Source organism: Phyllostomus discolor, chromosome 3 (assembly GCF_004126475.2).
Source record: "Phyllostomus discolor isolate MPI-MPIP mPhyDis1 chromosome 3, mPhyDis1.pri.v3, whole genome shotgun sequence".
NCBI classification, from domain to species: Eukaryota; Metazoa; Chordata; class Mammalia; order Chiroptera; family Phyllostomidae; genus Phyllostomus; species Phyllostomus discolor.
Window position 1 is genome coordinate 91,066,301 of NC_040905.2, and position 17,537 is coordinate 91,083,837.

The 17,537-nt window shown below is 61.9% G+C and overlaps 1 protein-coding gene across 1 annotated transcript in view; it reads left to right on the forward strand.

Moving 5' to 3' along the window:
• The window catches only part of COL26A1 (collagen type XXVI alpha 1 chain), a 175,689-nt gene that overhangs the window by 153,397 nt on the left and 4,755 nt on the right, over nucleotides 1–17,537 (forward strand). Inside the window, exons 5-10 of the mRNA XM_028515606.2 lie at nucleotides 6,699–6,852; nucleotides 9,115–9,213; nucleotides 9,793–9,945; nucleotides 11,939–12,022; nucleotides 13,627–13,679; nucleotides 16,850–16,885. Coding sequence (XP_028371407.1) covers nucleotides 6,699–6,852; nucleotides 9,115–9,213; nucleotides 9,793–9,945; nucleotides 11,939–12,022; nucleotides 13,627–13,679; nucleotides 16,850–16,885 — 579 coding nt within the window. The remainder of the gene's footprint in view (nucleotides 1–6,698; nucleotides 6,853–9,114; nucleotides 9,214–9,792; nucleotides 9,946–11,938; nucleotides 12,023–13,626; nucleotides 13,680–16,849; nucleotides 16,886–17,537) is intronic.

The following is a 17,537-nucleotide window of genomic DNA, read 5'->3' on the forward strand; positions in this document are numbered from 1 at the left end:
GGGCCAGCCTCCTGGAGTTGGGGAAGGGAGTGGGAAGAACAAGAAATCTGAAGGTCCTGGGTCAGCCCATAGGCTGGTCTGGGTACAGGCCTTGGGAGCTGGGAGACTAGATGCCCGGAAGTTGGCCTCTCAGTAGAAAGAGGTACTGTTCCCATCTCTGGCTCCCCCCTTGCTGTCTGGCATGGGGCTGGGCACAGAAGAGCCAGCACTAGCCAGCCCTTGGCCTGTCTACCTGGGGAGGAGCAGGTCATCCCAGAAGCACTTGAAGGACTTGATAAAGCATAAGTATTTCTTTGGGAATGGCCCTGGGGGGCATTGGAGAAGAGAGAGGAAGTAGGCCAGGGAAGGGAGGACATTCGAGGTGCAGGTGTGTTGCCGGGCAGGTTACCTGTGAGTGCCCCTCCGGGAGACGGGGAGAGCACGTGCTGCAGAGCGGGCCCTCGAGGGGCCGGGATGCCACCCCTTCACTGGGCGAGGTGTCTGGTAGGTGGTGTTCCCTGTCACTCTGGTCCGCCCCCAAGTTCACTTGTGGCCAGAGGAAGCCCTTGGCAGGTACAGGCAGGCAGGAGGCAAAGGAGTGGGGGCCATGGGCTGTGCCCCGGCTGGGCTGCTCTCCCGAGAACGCCAGAGGTCAGAGGACTGACTGGAGGGGCTGGCCTGCGGGAGGACCAACCCCTTGGGGCAGCAAAACTTCAGGTGGAGGGCTCGCTTGGCCCCAGGGCAGAGCCAGCACTGGGAGGCTGGATGTACCCGAGCCTGAGGCAGAGCTCCCAGCTGGGGCAGGTTTAGTCCAGGAGAGGGTGTCCGACCAGTGAGTGGTACGATAATGGCCAGCTACCAGGGAGGCCGGAGTGAGGACAGCGCCGCGAGGTGGGCTGAGGGACTGCCAAGGCAAGAGCCCTGAGAGCAGGCCCAGGAGAGCCTGAGAGGCAGATGCCCCCCTGCGTGCAAGCACATACACACACACACACACGGACACATACCACGGACACACATGAGAGCACAGACACACAAAGATACACACGCACAGACACACATACACACGTACTGGGCCCTTGCCAACCCCACCTCGCCTTTGGCCTTGCCCCCTGCCTTGGAAGCTTGACCACGAGGGTACCTGCCTGGTCAGACGGGTGCTGCAGGTGACTGTCACCTGGAGTCAGACATACATGGGACCACCACACGCCTGCTAGGTGACTTCAGCCAAGCCCCACTTCCTCAGGTGTGGGATGGGTTAAAGTGCCGCCTCACAGGACCAGTGGCTTTTTGGGGGTGGGGGTGGAAGGCTTCAGGGAGCAGCTGCCACTACCTGGGCCACACTGGGGCTGGGGTAGCCCTAGAGCGGTCGGATGCTGGGTGAACTTCTGGCACCCGAGAATCTAGAAAAGACAGGGTCCCTGGGCCAGCTGCCTGACGGGCATTTTCCAGGCACCTGAGGCCTCTGTGTGGTTTGGCAGAGCCTCGGCCCGCAGCCTGCCCTGGCCCCGGCCCAGCACCTTAGGGTGTTAAAAGTCACAACTCCGGGGGAGGACTGGCACGCTGTCCCCGCCCACCTGGCCCTCGCTCATGCTCTCCTGCCATGAGCAATTCCTGCCCACGTCTTCCCGGCCTCACACCTCCCTCCCACTGGCCCCAGCAGCACAGCCACGGGCAGCAGGCTGGTGGCCAGGCTTGCTCTCTGGCCCTCAGCATGAGAATCTCGACCCCCCTGCAGACTCTGGGGGGAGGGACAGCAGGATGTGCGAGAGGAGCCAGGGCCACGGTTCCTGTCCCGGCAGTAGCCCTGCCTTGGCACGTCCCTTCTTAGCTCCAGACCTCATTCTGCCACCCAGTGAAACAGGAGTTGAAGGGGTCACTTCCCTGCTTCTCACTGGGTCTCTCTGAGGTGGATGTACAGGCGGAAGCTCAGATGGCTCTTGGGTGGGGAGTTGGGGGAGGTAGCTTGGGTCTGGGGAGTGCAGAGAGGTGGCTGCACCGCCTTCCTTGTGGGAGCCCAGTTCAGCAGCCCGCCTTCTTCTTGGTCCCCAGGTAGGGGCTGCAAGACTCCTGTCTCAGCTCCTGTGCCTTGTTTGGGTCACCTTCTAGATGCACACCTGCCTGCTTCGTGCCCGAGTGTGTCCTAGAGAGACAGGGCCGCTAGGAGTTGTGTCGGCCTGGGTCAGAGGGCTTTGAGACGCGGTGGCCTGAGTAAGGAGGAAGATGCAATTTGGGCAAGTTGTCGGGACAGTGCAGCAGCCCCAGGGGCTGTACCAAGGTCAGGGGAGCCTGCAGGGGTCAGACAGCATAGAGCCAGGGTCAGCCAGGCCAGAGGCTGGGGTCCGGTGGCTGACGGCAGAGTCAGGCAGCCAGACCCCAGACGGGAGTCAAATCAAGCAGCTGACAACAGGGAGCAGCGCCCCAGAGGCCTGAAACCTGAGCCTCCTCTTCCCTCAGACAAAAAGCCTATTTTGGTGTGTGGGGAGGAAGGCCCCTGGGTGTAACAGAAATCCAACTACTGGCAGGGTGCTCCTTAAGGGTGCTTATTGTTTCTTCAACAAACAGTCCAGGAGCAGGTGGCTCTGGGATTGGCTTGGTGGCCCAAGAACCCACGTTCCTCGCAGCCTTCCCCTTCACCTCATCAGCAGGTCACCCTCTGTCCTGATGGTCCATGACACGTCATCACAAAGTGATGACTGCAGCTCCAGGCATCACGTCCTGACATCATGTTCCAAGGCAGTCGGTACCCCCCAACAAACCCATTACGTCTCGTTAGCCAGGGCTACATGCCCGCCTCCTGGCTGCAAGGGAGCTGGGAATATGAGTACCTGGGCCATCTCACATCTTTCCCTGGGCAGTCGGGGTCCTGGAGCAAGGGGCGAAGAGGCGGTGGGGTCCAGACAGCCATCAGGGCCGGCGCCATCTTCGCCGACCGAGGGCGCTTGAGTTGCCAGAAGACCCAGACCTCGCAGCTGATTTGGGACCTTTGCCACCCTGTCTTCCTGGGGCAGCTGGAATGGCTGCGGGGGGATCGAGAGGCAGACAGCCAGCAGGAAAAAACTCTCTGCCTTCCTTCCTCTCCTCCCCCTCAGTTTACACTCTGACTTCATGGACCACAAGGAGTGGGAGGGAGCCCAAGGGGACTTCCCTGCATGAGGGTCACAGAAGCCTCGGCGTTCCGCTGGTGTCTGGTGCCAATCGGCCAGACCACAATGACGTCTTTAGGGCCACTGCCCTGGAAGGCCGTGGTCTGGTTTTCTTGGGCCGAGTCCCCACACCCATTGCTGTCTGTCTCGGGAGCTCATGCCCCGCAGGGGTGGGGTCAGTTTCTGCAGGAGGCTGGCCAAGGCCAGGCCAGGAGGGTTTGGACTCCGGCCAGGGCTGATGCTAACTTGGCTGTGATCACGCCTCTGCCCTGGTCTGTGGGCTCCAGGGGCCTTGTGTCTGTGTGGGAAGTGTCCCGGAAAAAAGTGAGTCAGGCCTTTCGTGTGGGGACAGGTCCCCTCAGGGGAGCCTGGAGCCTGGGCACGAAAGGGGAATGCTGGAGTCTGCTCCCAGGAGCCCCGGTCAGGCCCCCCTTCCATCCCTGCACTTACCCCGACTGCCCCCCGACTACTCCCTGTTAAGTATGTCCATGTGCCGATCCCCCCCGAGATACTGCAGCTGAACCCGCCCCCCACAGGGTCACCTTCACTCCAGTCCTGCCCTCTCCCATGCCCTTGTTTGACTAGTGGCGATCCCACTGTCCTTGGAGCCAGGCCAAAATGGGGAGAGCCACTCCCGCCTGCACCCACACCCTTCCCCCAGGCCCCAGGCCCCGGGTCCTGCCTGTGCTCCTCACCCCCATCCTCATGCCCACCGTCCTGGGTCCCCCATCACCTGCCACTGGCAGCCAGCCCCCCAGCCACCCCCCGTCTCCAGCTCCCCCGCTGCCCCAGAGACTCTGACTCTGAATGTCCAGCCAGCTTCCCAGTGAAAACTGCGGCTGAGGCAGGTGTCGTAACCCCTGCCTCCCCGTAGGGTTTCTGGGGTCAGAAGACCGGGTTCCACCCCAAAGGCACTGTGTGACCCGAGCCAACTGGTCCCCCTTTTTCTTGCCTCTGTGAAGCTCCACCAAGGCCAAGGCTGTGGCCCAGCTTGGGGAGGCGGACGAAGCACCACATGGGGCCCTGCTGTCTGCTCACTGAGCAACCTTGGATAAGCCACTTGTGGTCTCTGAACCTTTATTTACACCTTGCCTGCGATGTGGCCACCATGACCCCTCCTGTCTCATGGGCTCTTGTGAGGGTCAGATGGGTGAGGAGGGCTCAGAAAAGCCGCCAGAGGCTCACAGGGCAGGAGCCCAGCTCTCCGGCACAGATGGAGACCCTGAGACACTTGGTTCCCTAGTATCTCCAGGGACTCTGTCACCCAGGCCCAGGGACACTGCAGAACTGGTGGGGGTGGGGGTACTCACAAGGACCCTTTGCCACACCCTTGGGAAAACCCAGCCCAGCCCAGGCCTAAGTGCTGTGAAGGCAGCTTGTTATCACCCCAGTTTTGCTGATAGGAAAACTGAGGCTCACAGAGGTCATGGTGCTTGCACAGGGTCACCCAGCGGCCACATGGGAGAGCCAGGATCAAGCCAGTCTGCATGGTCACAGGGCATGAGCACCCCCCATCAGGTGGCACTTATCCCGTGCTGGGCTCTGGAGACCAGGAGCGGGAGGGTGCCCATTCCAGGTAGCCCAGCTGGTGGCATTGCCCACTCACTCTGCCTGGCTTTGGCACAAAGCGAGTGTAGGGGGGTGGAGAGGAGGTCCCCGCTCTGCCCAAAGGGTAAGATAGACAGTAGGGAGGAGGAGGTAGACTGGTGTCTCGGGACCTTCCTTGGGAGGGCAGGGCAGGGCTGGCAGAGAGCCCTGCAGGAGCAAGAGGCTGGAGCTGGGCGTCTTGAATCAGGAGGGGCCCTGGGGTCATTGAGGGCGGGAACAGAGGAGAGTGAACGAGCAGAAGCTGAGGCCCAGGAAGGCCAGGGCAGGGCCAAACGTACCTTTTAGGCACATCAGAGGCCCCAAGCAGGCCCCGGTCAGGCTCTGTCTGCTGTGCTGGTGGCGTGGGGGCCCCAGGAGGGAAGGGGGGCAGATGGAGGCAGGGAAGGCCAGGGGCTGCTGTGGGGCCTGGGGCCACAGGCCAGGGGGGACACGCTGTGGCTGACCGCAGGCTGAGGGGCCTTGGGGTGCGGCCTGGGGAAGGCCAAGTGCATAGGCCCTGACCCGCCCAGAAGCGGGGAGGTGGAGTCCCAGGGTGGCCCCAGGACTCTGATGTCAGAGTGGGTGCAGGATGGGACAGGGTAGGCGTTCAGGCCCAGCGTGGGGTTTGCATGCCTTTGGGCGGCAGTGCCTGTGGGATTAGACAAACATCATGGTAACGGTGGGCCCTCCAGGCAGGCCCACCCTCACCACCCCCTGCCCCAGCCCCAGGCTCCTTAGTCACAGCAGCGGGGTGGCCGTGTCTAGTACTCCGGCAGACTCCCAAGAGCTAGAGGGGACTTGAGACACCAGAAAACCAGACTGATTCCTCCCCATCAGGCAGATGGGACGTAAGACCAGGGACACACCATGGAGAGGGGCGGGGGTGGGGGGGGGTGCAGAACGTCAGACTGTGTTTAATGCGAGTGAGGGACCCCAGCGCTTCTCATCCTCTGCCCCACCCCCACCCCCTGGGTGGGCCTACCTAGGTTCTTGGTGCCTGCCCACCCACCCTGCATTGATCCTGGGCACGCAGTGCCCCCTGCTGGCCTCTTTGGAGGCAGCAGGGCTTTGCTGAGGCCACTGAGGCCTGGCTCCAAGTTCAAGGGAATTAAGGAGGGAGTTTCCTTGCCCAGGCCCTGGGTCTTTGCAGTCTTTGACCCTTGATTCCCTCCAGGGGAGAAGACAGGCTGCTTTCCAGGCTGCCCCTGAGTGACTGCGACCTCCATTAGTTTTCTTGGAGCTTCTACTAAAATTCATGAACCAAACCAGGCCCATTTAGTTTTTTCTCCCTCCCCTTCCCCCCCTTCCCCTCCCTTCCCCTCCCTTCCCTTCCCTTCCCTTCCTTTCCCTTCCCTTCCCTTCCCTTCCCTTCCCTTCCTTCCCTTCCCTTCCCTTCCCTTCCCTTCCCCTCCCTTTCTGTTTCCCTTTCCCTCCCTCCCTCTCTCCCTCCCTTCCTTCCTTCCTCTTTCTTCTTTTTCTTTCTTTTTCTGTCTTTCTTTCTCCCTCACTCTACCTTTTTCCTTTCCTTATTTTCCTCCCTCCCTCCCTCCCCCTTGCATCTGTTCACCCACCTACCCACCCACCCACAAACACTCCCTGACCGTGCCATTTGTGCCCAAAGTGGGGCAGCGTGGGGAACAAGCACACCAGCCCCCCCCACTTTGGAGGAGCAGTGAGGGGGAGGTGGCCATGGTCATTGCTCAAACAACCACAGGTCTCCAGGCCCAGAGGTGGCCGCTCCAGAGGAAGTGCACAGGACACCGCACATGTGCACTGGGGACCTGCTTGAGCCCGAGGTCCAGGAGGGCTGCTCTGAAATGGGAAGCAGAGAAGGGGGGAGGAGCATTCTGGCAAGGGAGCTGTGGTCCCGCTGAGGAAGGTGACCACCCAAGCCGGCAGTGGGCAGCTGAAGGTCTCACAGGGGCCGTCCCTGTCCCCGTGTGTGCCTGGCCTGGCCCGGGCCTGACCCTCTGCCCATCTCTGGTCCAGGTTCTCCTGCTGGAAGCAGCGGAGCGGCCCTCAAGCCCGGACAATGACCTGCCAGCCCCCCAGAGCACCCCGCCCCCCTGGAATGAGGACTTCCTCCCTGACGCCCTCCCTCTCGCCCACCCGGGGCCCCGGAGAAGGCCCTCGGGGCCAGCCGGTGAGTGCATCCTACAGGGCAGGGCTCGGCCAGCCAGAGAGGCCTGGGAGTGGCCTCCCAGGGGTCCATGGGTAGGCCACCCACTGGGTTTCTGGGTCCAACGTGCCCATATGACATTTAAAACAATCGAGCTACCATTTAAACACTGTGAGATATCACATAAAAATCAGGATTTCTGGCTACTCTTAGGAAAATGGAAGATGTGACTTTCGGGGCTGGCAGTCGGTCATGGAAACAATGGGCTGCAGCTAAGTCATGTCTGCCCCTTCAGATTTTGTCTAAGCTCTGCAGCTTGCCACAGTCCCCACCATTCCTTATTGTACTACAGTCCAGCTACTGTCCTTGTGAGCTGCCCTGATGCCCCTCAGTGTCTTCATTTAGGCCCTCAGCCCAGCCTACCCCTTGGTTGGGTCAGTGTACAGCAGCCCCTGTCTGCACACCCCCAGGGACAGGGGGCTGTCTCCTACCGCTTTCGGGGGGTCCTGTCTAAGCTCTCCGACTGGAGTTGGAGGACCTCTGCCGCCCTGTTATTTTCTCCCTTCCCTCCACTTTTTAGAGTCAGGGATAAAATTTAGTTTCTGCAGCTTCCATCCGTTGGTCAGAATTCTGTCCTCTGAGTCTGCGAATAGCAATAGCAACTGGTGACAGCAGCTTGGATTGCTGGACACCAGGTGCTGTGCGGGGCCTTCACCTGCCTGGGCGGTCAGCTGGCGCCCGTCAGTATGGCCGCACTTGGGTCTAAGGCCGGTGTCCCTTCTGACTGGCCAGCGTCCTTGCTGTGCCAGTGAGTAAATCTTTTTATGTCACTCAGGCTGGACCGATGGCCTCTCTCATCATTCTGGTAAGCTCATAAAGCTTGGGGTTAGAGGAGAAAAGTGAGGCGCAGAGAAGTGACCCCTGGGGTTAGCCAGTGATCCAGGGGCTCTTTGTCCCCACGATTCTTGGTCCCGCTGGAGCCCTTAGGAGGCGATGGTCTCCCTCCCCTCCTCTCTCCCAGTGGGGCCCCCAGCTTCTTAGCACTGCCCCAGCGGCACAGCTCCGAGCGCATGCCTGGCCCCTCCCCTGCTCCTCTGCCCTGTTCGCGCCTGTGCAGGTTTCGTGTGCCCCTCCAGGTAGGAGCGGGAGCAGAGTGGCAGGATGACCCAGGCAGTAGGAGGGCAGGCCTCCGGTGGCCAGTCCAGGGGCTGGGGGAGCAGCAGATACTCTGCACTCTTCTGAGGGGCTGAGGCTGTGGGGGAGTGGGGAGCTCAGGCTGCTGTGGATGTGGGGGAGCCTCTCCCGCTGGGTCCCCTGACCCACTGCTCTAGCCACGGTCCCCATGGTCTCACCCTAGAAGACCGCACCACACCCACATTCTTCAAATCCTTCTCAGAGACTGAAAAAAAAAGGAGGCTCCCCATCCTAGGCTGGGGAGGGCCCAGGTTCTGACCCGTGGGGGGTGGGAGGGGAAGGCTGGGAGGAGATCTGGGTCTTTCCCGCCAGACCTTGCTCCTTCTGAGGGAATGTGCAGTTGCAAGGAATGGCCATCGGGTGGCGAACAAACCCTACAAATGGTGACCAACTCAGCTTCCTCCTGGTATCCATCCCAGAAAACAGGTGGAGTCTCCCCAGAGTAGCGGCCTGTAGAGCCCTTCCTCCCGGGTCCTGGACCACAGCCACTGCAGACAGAGACGAAAGGGTGTTAAGAGCCTGCGCAGGTCCCTCCATCAGTCCAGCAGGTCTCTGAACACCCTCTCCAGGCGTTCTGGAGGGAGAAGGGGCTGTCGCCAGGCCACACGGCAGGCCTCTCACCTCTCTGCCCCTCTCACTCGTCCTTGGGGCCCAGAGACCCTGGAGGTGGGCAGGCGTGTCCTTTGGGGCTTCCTGGAGTCTCCGAGGAGGGCTTAGAGGGAATTCTTTGCCACAAGCCCTGTTCCCAACTCTGAGCAGGGAGACAGAAAGAAGACTGTGGAGAGAGGGGACCTCACTCATCTGCAGCCTGGTTCTGGGATCCTGAGGGAGAGCCTGCACCTTCTGGGGCCTCAGTTTCTCCACCCGCCAAAAGGAAACAAAAGCAGCGCTTGAGATCACAGAGGTTAATAGGTGCAAGTGGTGTGTAAACTGCAGTGAATGGCGAGCTGACTCTGGTCCCTTGGCACATTTGGGAGCCCCAGGTGGACAGGGCTGCTGGGTGCAGGTCTGTGCGGACGACACAGATGGCCAGGCCTGGTGCCACCAGCTCAGGCCACAGCATTCTCAAGCCTCATCTCACTCTCTCCCCAGGGCCCCCCGGGCAGACAGGCCCACCAGGGCCTGCAGGACCCCCAGGCTCCAAAGGTGACCGGGGCCAGGCAGGAGAGAAGGGCCCAGCAGGGCCTCCCGGTAAGGACACTGACTTTGTCCTTTGTCCCCTGGGGAACAAGGGCTGGGGCTTCTCCCCTCTCTAAGCAGACGGGTCGTCTCATGCACCCACCAGCGCCCTAACTGCTGCCCACCATAGGGTCTGGTCTCACCCTGGGCTGCAGGAGGAAGAGAGGGCTCTGGAGCTGTGGGTGCCTGCATGGGGGTGGGGCTGCCAGGGGCTGGAGGGTGTGCTCAGTTATGTAAATACCCCCAGGGAGCACCCTGGTTCCTCCAGGGAGTGACCCCTCGGCAGGCTGGCTGACACCCTTGGCGCTCCTGCCTCGGAGCTAGAGTCCCTGGAGGGGTCAGAGCGCATCTGGCTAGAGCCATCCCTGCCTCCCTTGTCTCTGCCACCCAGCTGCCCCAGCAGACCCCGGGCATGGGGCCCGGAAGGGGGAAGCCATTTCACTTACATTCCAAGACGGCCCTCCAGGGAGACCATGGTCTAGAGGCCACCACTGACCCTTGCCAACCCCGTCCCCTTTAGGGCCCATTTGCTGTCAGCAACGTTGGCCACCAGGCCCAGCTCTCATGTGACTCCTCTTCTCCCCATTGCAGGCCTCCTGGGGCCCCCAGGGCCCCGCGGGCTTCCTGGAGAGATGGGGCGCCCCGGACCCCCTGGCCCCCCCGGCCCTGCAGGCAGCCCGGGCCTCCCTCCAAATGGCCCCCAAGGTGTCCTCTACTCCCTGCAGCCACCTACCGACAAGGACAGTGAGTGCTGGCCTGAGGGTGGGGTGGGGCCGGCCTGGGCCACGCAGTCCGCTGAGGGACTAGCCCTCCCCAGAGGACCCTGCAAAGGGACCCATCAGTGAGTGGGGTGCCAGCTTGGGAGTGGGCTTGGACAGGCGGGGGTCCCTGGGGGACCCATACTGACCCCCAACCTCACTCTGGCCCCAGCGTGACCTGTCTGTTCCTCGGTGTTCAGCTCCTGCCCCTCAAAGGTCACTCTGCACCTTGTCCTGGCCGCAGTTTCCCTGCCTGGTGATGGCAGTGCCTCTGAGGTCATCTGTTCTCCCATCTCCTCGTCACAAGTCCCCTTATCTGACGAGTGTTGGTTGAGCACCTACTGTGTGTCATCACTGGGACACAGCCGTGAGCACTCCTGTCCCCCAGGGACACAGGCTAGTGCAGAGGGCCCCTGTGAGCCCCAGAAACACCGCCTGCACGCGGGGAAGCCCGGGGAGTGGGTGGTGGCCCCTGGTCTGAGGGGTGGCGGTGCAGTGCCAGCTGGGCTGAGGGAGCCTCAGCCCACAGGGAGCGTCATGTTTGTGAAGTGCAAACCTAGGGCACTTGAAAGAAGGGTTTTAAAAGAAGCAAGTGACAGGTTTGGCTTTAAGTGTTGAGGAGAGGGGGTGGGTGGATGTCGTGTGGGCACCGTGGTAGGGGGGACCCTTTTGTCAGCGGTCAGAGGAGCCCCAGCCCCTGTCCCGAGGGCGCTCTGTCCCCTCGGGCAGCACAGGTCTGGCCTGAGCGGTAAGGCCTGGACCTGAACTTCACTGTCCCTCTCCGAGCCTCCCATCTCCTGTCTGAAAAGTCGGGGTGGACTCCTACCCCATGTTTCTTCATGGAGCTGCTCTGGGCCTTTGAAATAGCGCCCAGCCACAACCTGCCCCAGGAGGGAGGGCTCACTCCTAAGGGAACTGGGGGCCCTGGGCTGTCCTCGAGGAGTGCAGGGGCCAGGCCCGCAGCCCAGGGCCTGCAAGGGGGAGGGGTACTGGCTCTCGCATGGGGCGTCTGGAGCAAATGTTAACTCACTGTGCACCTGTCTTTCTCACCCAAGTGTGGGCTCAGAGATGCCCCCTGCACAGCGAGAAAACGGAGGGTGCTTGTGACGCCCTTGGGGGTCTTGGGTCTCAGCAGCCCACACCCTGGCCCATGAGGAGCCATCCGAGGGCTGCGGGCTGCCCTGGCCTGGGCACGATGCCATGTGCCTGACGCTGCCCACCCGCCACCCCCAGTGCCCAGAGCCCTCTTTGAGCAGGACCCTCCTCCCCTCATCCATGGGGCCCCTGAGAGAGGGCGGTCTTCGGGGTGTGAGCATTTGGGATGAGCAGGGATGCCCCAGTGGGGACAGCTGGTGGAGACTGAGCACCCACAGGGGCCCGTCTGCTGTGAGGCCGGTGGCTTCCATGTGTGGAGGGAGGAACAAAGGTAGCCACTCCCATCCCAGACGTTTCCTGGACCTGGCTGCTCTTGGCCTTGCTCTGGGGACAGACAGGGTGACATCACATGGGGCTCTCCCCAGAGGAGCCCGGGCCTTGGGAGATAGGCCATTAGACAGACCCTTACCCCAGCCCAGGGCCCTGATGGAGGCAGCTCAGAGGGGTGAGCAGGGAGGACTTCCTGGAGGAGGCTCTGAATGAGTGAGCCAACTGGGTATATCAGGACAGGCATGTGGGCTGGAGCCTGGAAGATAGTGCCAGCCTGGGGCATGGGGAAGAGAGTGGGACAGGCCAGAGGCTAAGAGTCTGGAATGTTCAGGAAGGACTTTATCTTCATACGAAGCCCTCTGAGCTCTCACTGCCCTCTGACCTGACCTCCATGCGCCCTTCTGAGCAGTGGGATGATAGCACCCATTTGCTGGGCTGCTGTGGGGCCCAGTGGGGTCCAGGTGCCCGCCCTGGCTCTGGGGGACCTCAGGCCCAGCCTCCAAGCTCTGCCGGCCCCACCCTGCCAGGTCACAGGCCATCTGCTCTTCCCGCAGATGGAGACTCACAGCTGGCTTCTGCCGCCGTGGACACGGTGCTGGCGGGTGTCCCAGGGCCCCGGGGTCCCCCCGGCCCCCCAGGTAAGTGCAGAGGGCAGCAGCACCAAATGGCCTGGACTGGGTGTCCTCTCATGCGCTTTGCCTGGGCCAAGGGGCCTTGAGGGGGTCACTTGGGGTCCCATGGCCTTGGCAGGGTGCTGGGGACTAGGCCTGCCCCAGCGGCTATTTGGCAGCTCAGCTGTGGGACTGGTATAGGAGCCCCAAGTTGTGACGGGGCCCTGGAGGAAGGGTGGCCCTGGGCTCAATGGGCCGAGCCTGGATCTGGCTTGACCCCAACCCTCCCAGCTGTGGATGTCCCCGGGCCCGGAGCCCTCCCTCCCTGTCATTTATGTACGCTCTCACAGGCTCAGCGAACGTTCACTGAGCCAATCCTACCTGCTGGGCAGTGCTCTAGGCCCCTTAACAAAACGAAGGTTAATAACGCTTGTGGTGCTCGCACTGTGGTGGAGGGAGGCAGCCTTGCTCAGACACCGTGAACGAGTCAGGTCCGTGGATCTGAGGGAGTGGCAGGTGGAAGCAGGGCTGGGTGAGGCCAGGCCAGGGCAGGCCTCGTTCTCGAGGTGGCGTTCGAGTCAACGTCCGGATGAGGTGAGGGAATGAACTTTAGAGCACTTGGGGACCCCAGGTGCTTTGCTCTGACCGGAGGAAGGGGGTTGTCTTTGAACTGAGTGCAGGTGTGTGCCCCACCTGGGGTATGCTTTCCTGCAGGTGCTCCTCAAGCATGGGGGCGCACTGGTACAGCCCACCAGGGAGCTCCCTGCAGTCCCAGAGGCACAGGCCTGTGCAGGCCACCAGCAGTAGAGGCCTCACTCTCCCTAGCATGCTGGAAGTTCGGTCAGGAACACCCTTCCTGTGCTGGACACACGTGGCCCTGCCTGACCCTCTGGGCTTTCTCTGACCCATGAGTCAGCCAGACGTGTAGACTGATAGCAGCCAAGGGTAGTGGCTGGTCCATGTCAGAGGTTTGCCTAGAGGAGAAGTCGGGGCTGGGTGCTGGGGAGGCTTCCTGGAGGAGGTGATGCTCAGTCTGAGACTAATAGGGAAAACCAGGAGGAAAGAATTTGCAGGGATGTGGAGGGAACAGAGAAGCTCCAGGAGGAAGGACAGCATTGGCGAAGGCACAGAAGCAGAGGAGCTTTCTGTGAGGGCGTCTGGGGAGTGAGAGTGGCTGAGGGTGACTGAGGGATTTCACGGAGCGTTTGCTTTCTGGGTATCCACGTGGAGGGTGGATGATCAAGAAGCAGTTGCAGTTACCCAGGCAAGAAGGAATACCTGGGAGGGGTCTAGTCCAAGGTTCCAAGGAGGGGCAGACTCGGGAGAGATTTGCCGGGGCCCTGGCTGGCTGGGGGCAGGTCGCCGAGTGGCCCCGTGTATGCGGCAGGCTGTGGCACAGCTGCCGGGAGAGTGGTTAGAGGTGGGTGTCGGCTCTGAGTGTGGGCCGAGGAGGCCCGGGGAGTGAGTGCTCGCTGTTCCCCACCACCCACGCACCAGATCTTTGTTCACTGCCCCTGGAGACAGGCCCAGGGCAGGGGCTGGGGTGGGAGGGTGGGAATGACCCTCTGTAGAACTGATGGGGGTGGAGGGCTTCTCTGGCCCCGGGTGACCACCTGTGACTCTACCAACAGGTCCCCCGGGACCACACGGTCCCCCAGGACCCCCAGGTGTACCTGGATCCCAGGTAAGGCCTTTTCATTTCTGGCGGGTGAGGGGGCATTGGCTTCGTAGGCATGGAGGAGCTGGGCTTCTTGGCTGCAGGAGTTGCTCAGGAAGGAACCAGTCTTCTTGGGTGGTCCTCACCTGGGCCCTCACCTGGGACTCGGGGGCAGGTGGGCATGGGATTTTGGTTTCATTGGTGGCAGTGTCCTTTGCTGCTCATTTCCCCTGTGCCGGAGAGGTGTTGGCATCATTCACATTTCACAGGTGCGCTGGGGTCCTGAAAGGCCAGCACCACAGCCTGTCACCCCTCCTCCCCAAGAACCACTGACGTGGGAGGGGACACCCCAAAGCCCGACTGGGTGCTCCAACCCCTGCTTGCTCTGCCTGTGCAGCTGTGGGGCTCTGGGCTGAAAGGCAGCCTCTCTGGGCTCTGGCTCTTAAGACGGAAGCAAGAGAGAAGTGAAGAGCCTGGTGGAAGCACCTTGTGTTGCAGGAGCCCGAGGGCCTGGGAGGAAGAACACTCCGAGGATGGGGAAGGGCCCAGAATGCCTGGTGGAGGCAGCAGGGGTGGTGCTGAGTGCCCCCCGCCAGGGCAGAGCTTCTGGCGGCTCCGTCCTGGGCCTTGCTCGGCCAGACCAGGGGCTCTGGAGCCAGCTGTAAGGTGGGGGGCACTGAGAGGTGGCCCCCGCGCTGTGAGGGACATGGGTCAGGCCTTGGCCCTGTGGGCACGGGGACCTGGGGAGTCCCGCACGTTCGTTCATCCCTTTAGTACTTGACAAACACCCCCAGTCTCTGGGAGGGTGCCCGTCCCCATCTGATGGCACAGGCAGCACCGAGGCCACAGTCCAACCCTTAAAGCTGACGTTCTAGACGCCAAAGAGCCAGTGTCCCTCGGCTCCGACCTGCTCCCAGTTGTCCCCGCTGCGTGTGTGTTCGCACCAGGAGGACGCAGTGTGGAGGAGGAAGGCTGGCTAGTGCACAGACCCTGGGGAGGGGCGGACCGGAGCTCTGTCCGGGGGTGCCGTGCTGTGTACAGCATAGGGCGGGGCAGGAGCGGGTGAGGCTCACACCAGGCTGGCCTGCAGCGGGGTCGAGAGGTCCCCAGACCTGATCTGCTCCTGAATGGGGGGGGGGGGGGTGGCCCAGGTAAGCCGAGAGTCTAGGTTATCCAGAGCCAGGCACCCCCAGGGTACCCTCCTTGCCCGCCAGGACCCATCCACAGCCCCAAGAACGACGGTGATGAGGGGCAAAGAGACCCAGGGACCCACAGCAGACCACGTCTTCCTGGGGACCCAGGTGTGCAAGAGGCTAAGGAGGTTCAAGGGGACAGAGTCGGAGCTGCTTGTCCAACCCCTCTTGAAAGGGTGTGACCAGGCATCAGCCTGAGGGGCCTTCAGGTCGCTGGCATCTTGACCCTTACCTCTCTACTGTGGCTCTTCCCTAAGGCTGGGGGCCTATGGCCAGGGCTCGGATGCCAGAGGGCATAAGGCCCACTCCTGGCTCTCCAGGGCCGCAGTGGACGAAACCCTCCCAGGACCCACTGCCAGGGCCTGTCCAGGCCCCCACACAGCCAAGGTTGGCCCGAATATCAACAATACTAGAATGACCACCAGCCTCCCCTGCTCACCACAGAGGGGCCAGACTGTGGGCTCACTGTGGATGGTGGGGCCAGTCTGGTGGTCCAGCCATTGCCGCCTCCTTTGCCAAGGAATCGAGGCCTCCAAGAATTTGGGAGGGGTGAGGGTCCCCCTAGACAAGGGTCAGACAGGAGTGAGGGGGACCAGGTAGCCCCATTCTGTCCTCTGAGCAGGACAGACAGACCAGAAACTAGCTGTGCCAGTTTCCAGCTGGTGACCCTGGGCCTCAGTTTCCGCATCTGTGAAATGAGGATAAAAATCCCTGTGGGGCAGGTTTATTGTGAGGAATCAAGGGGATCGTAGAGGGGATCCTCAGGGGACCCCTAGTAAATGCTGTTCGTGAACCGAACACCCGAGGCCTCGATTGCGTCGGACGCCGTACTGGGCACAAGAACTAGGACACGTGACCCCCGCCCTCCAGCAGCTCATAGCCCAATAGGGGAGGCAGACGATGGAAGGCGAGGAAGTGTCAGGAAAGAACTGAGTGAGGCGACATGGCAGAGGGACTGGGGAGGAGTCCGCTGCGACTGGAGGGGAGTGACAGAGGTGAGGAGGGGCACTTGGCTGAGGCCCCAGGGCCCAGAGCAGCAGCCGTGTAGAGAGGCCCAGAAAGAGCGGCACGGGGAGGAGGAAGCGTGACTGCAGAGGCCTGAGGCAGGGACAAGGCTGGGGCTCACCAGACTCACTGAGGGAGGGAGAGTGTGTTGGGAGGGAGAGGAGGTGGGGCGGGGGCTGGGCCTCGCCTGTGGAGCCGAGGGCTGGGTTTTTGTCACAGTGGAAAGGGCACTCTGCGTGCTAGTGGGGGGAGAGCCCGTGATCTGATCTGCATCTTTAAGGCCCCTCGGCTGTTGTGGGGGGTGGAAGGTGGGGGTGAGGGGCGAGGAGACCAGGGAAGGGCCACAGCAGAGCAGAGGGGGACTTGAGAGCAACTTACGGGTGGTAGTGGTGGAAGTGGCCAGGTGAATGGACATGTTTAGAAAGTGGACCTGACAGGTCTGGCTGATGGAATAAATGTGGCGAGTGAGGCAAAGAGAAGGGGAGCTCCCAGGAGTGTGCTGGAGCAGCCGGGAGGACCGTGGAGCTGTTTCCCTGAGAAGGGTGATGTGGCGTGGGGGCAGGCACGGAGACCAGGAGTCCACTCTGGAAAGGCGGAGTGGTGTGCATCCTGGTCGCCGGGGCAGGGATGATGGAGGATGGCTGGGCGCACGCGTCTGGAGCTTCAGGGCGCCGCCCGGCTGGGCATGGCACTGACGGAAGTCTACGTGTGGTGCCCTCGATATTGCCATTGCTGTCACTCAGTGTCTGAGTTTCGGGGGAGAAGATGCGGGTTCTGCCATCCATTTCCCTTTTCTGATTGCCCCATTTTACAGATGAGAAGACCGAGGGCTCTGCTGAGGTTCACTTAGGAGCCAGACAGAGGAAGGTGGCTGTAGAACCTGGGAGGTCCCCAGGAGTGGCCTTCCTAGTTTTCAGATCCAGTGCAGGGTAGGGGAGGACTGAGGGGTTGGCCAGGAGGGCGGGCGAGGACTAACCTGCTGTATTTGGTTTTCTGCAGGGCCTGGCTGGAGAGCGGGGTGTGTCGGGGCCGTCTGTAAGTGTGGGACTGGCTAGGTGGATCACACCTGGGGCGGTGGGCTCTGGTGCAGGCCCAGGGCGCCAGGTGGGCGGGAACTGTCCCGGGTGGTGTTACCTGAGCTCAGCCCTACAAAGCCTCCCCAAACATGACTTTTTCCAACCCGGCCAGGAGGGGGCAGAGGAGAGGGAGGAGCAACCTGGGTGCAGTCCCAGATGCCCAAGCAGAGAAGGGAGGCAGGGGGCCGCCTCACTGGGAGTGTGAGCAAGGCTGAAACAGCCTCCTGTAGAGGGGGTTGGTTGAGAGTCCCAGAGCCTCTTCCAGGGAGCCCAGGGCCCTGGGCTGACATGCTGTGGACCCAGAGCGTGCCTTCCCTTCTCTGGACCTCTCCGAATGTAAGAGGCTTGGAAATCGGACTTCTGGTTTCCATTCTTGGAAACACAGATTTATGAGCCTTAGCTCCTGCCCCTAGGGGCAGAACGTTCTTCGTGCCCAAGGCCTTGTGGAGGGGTGGGGAAGGGGATGGAGCCCTGCAGGAAGTGTGGATCTTTGCTGAGTACCTACTATGTGCTGGCCATGGTGGAGGCGCTCCTCATCCATAGCGTATTTAAGCTTCCCAGGGACCCCGCAAGACTATGCTTCATTATCCCTGTTTGCCAGAACTGGCAGC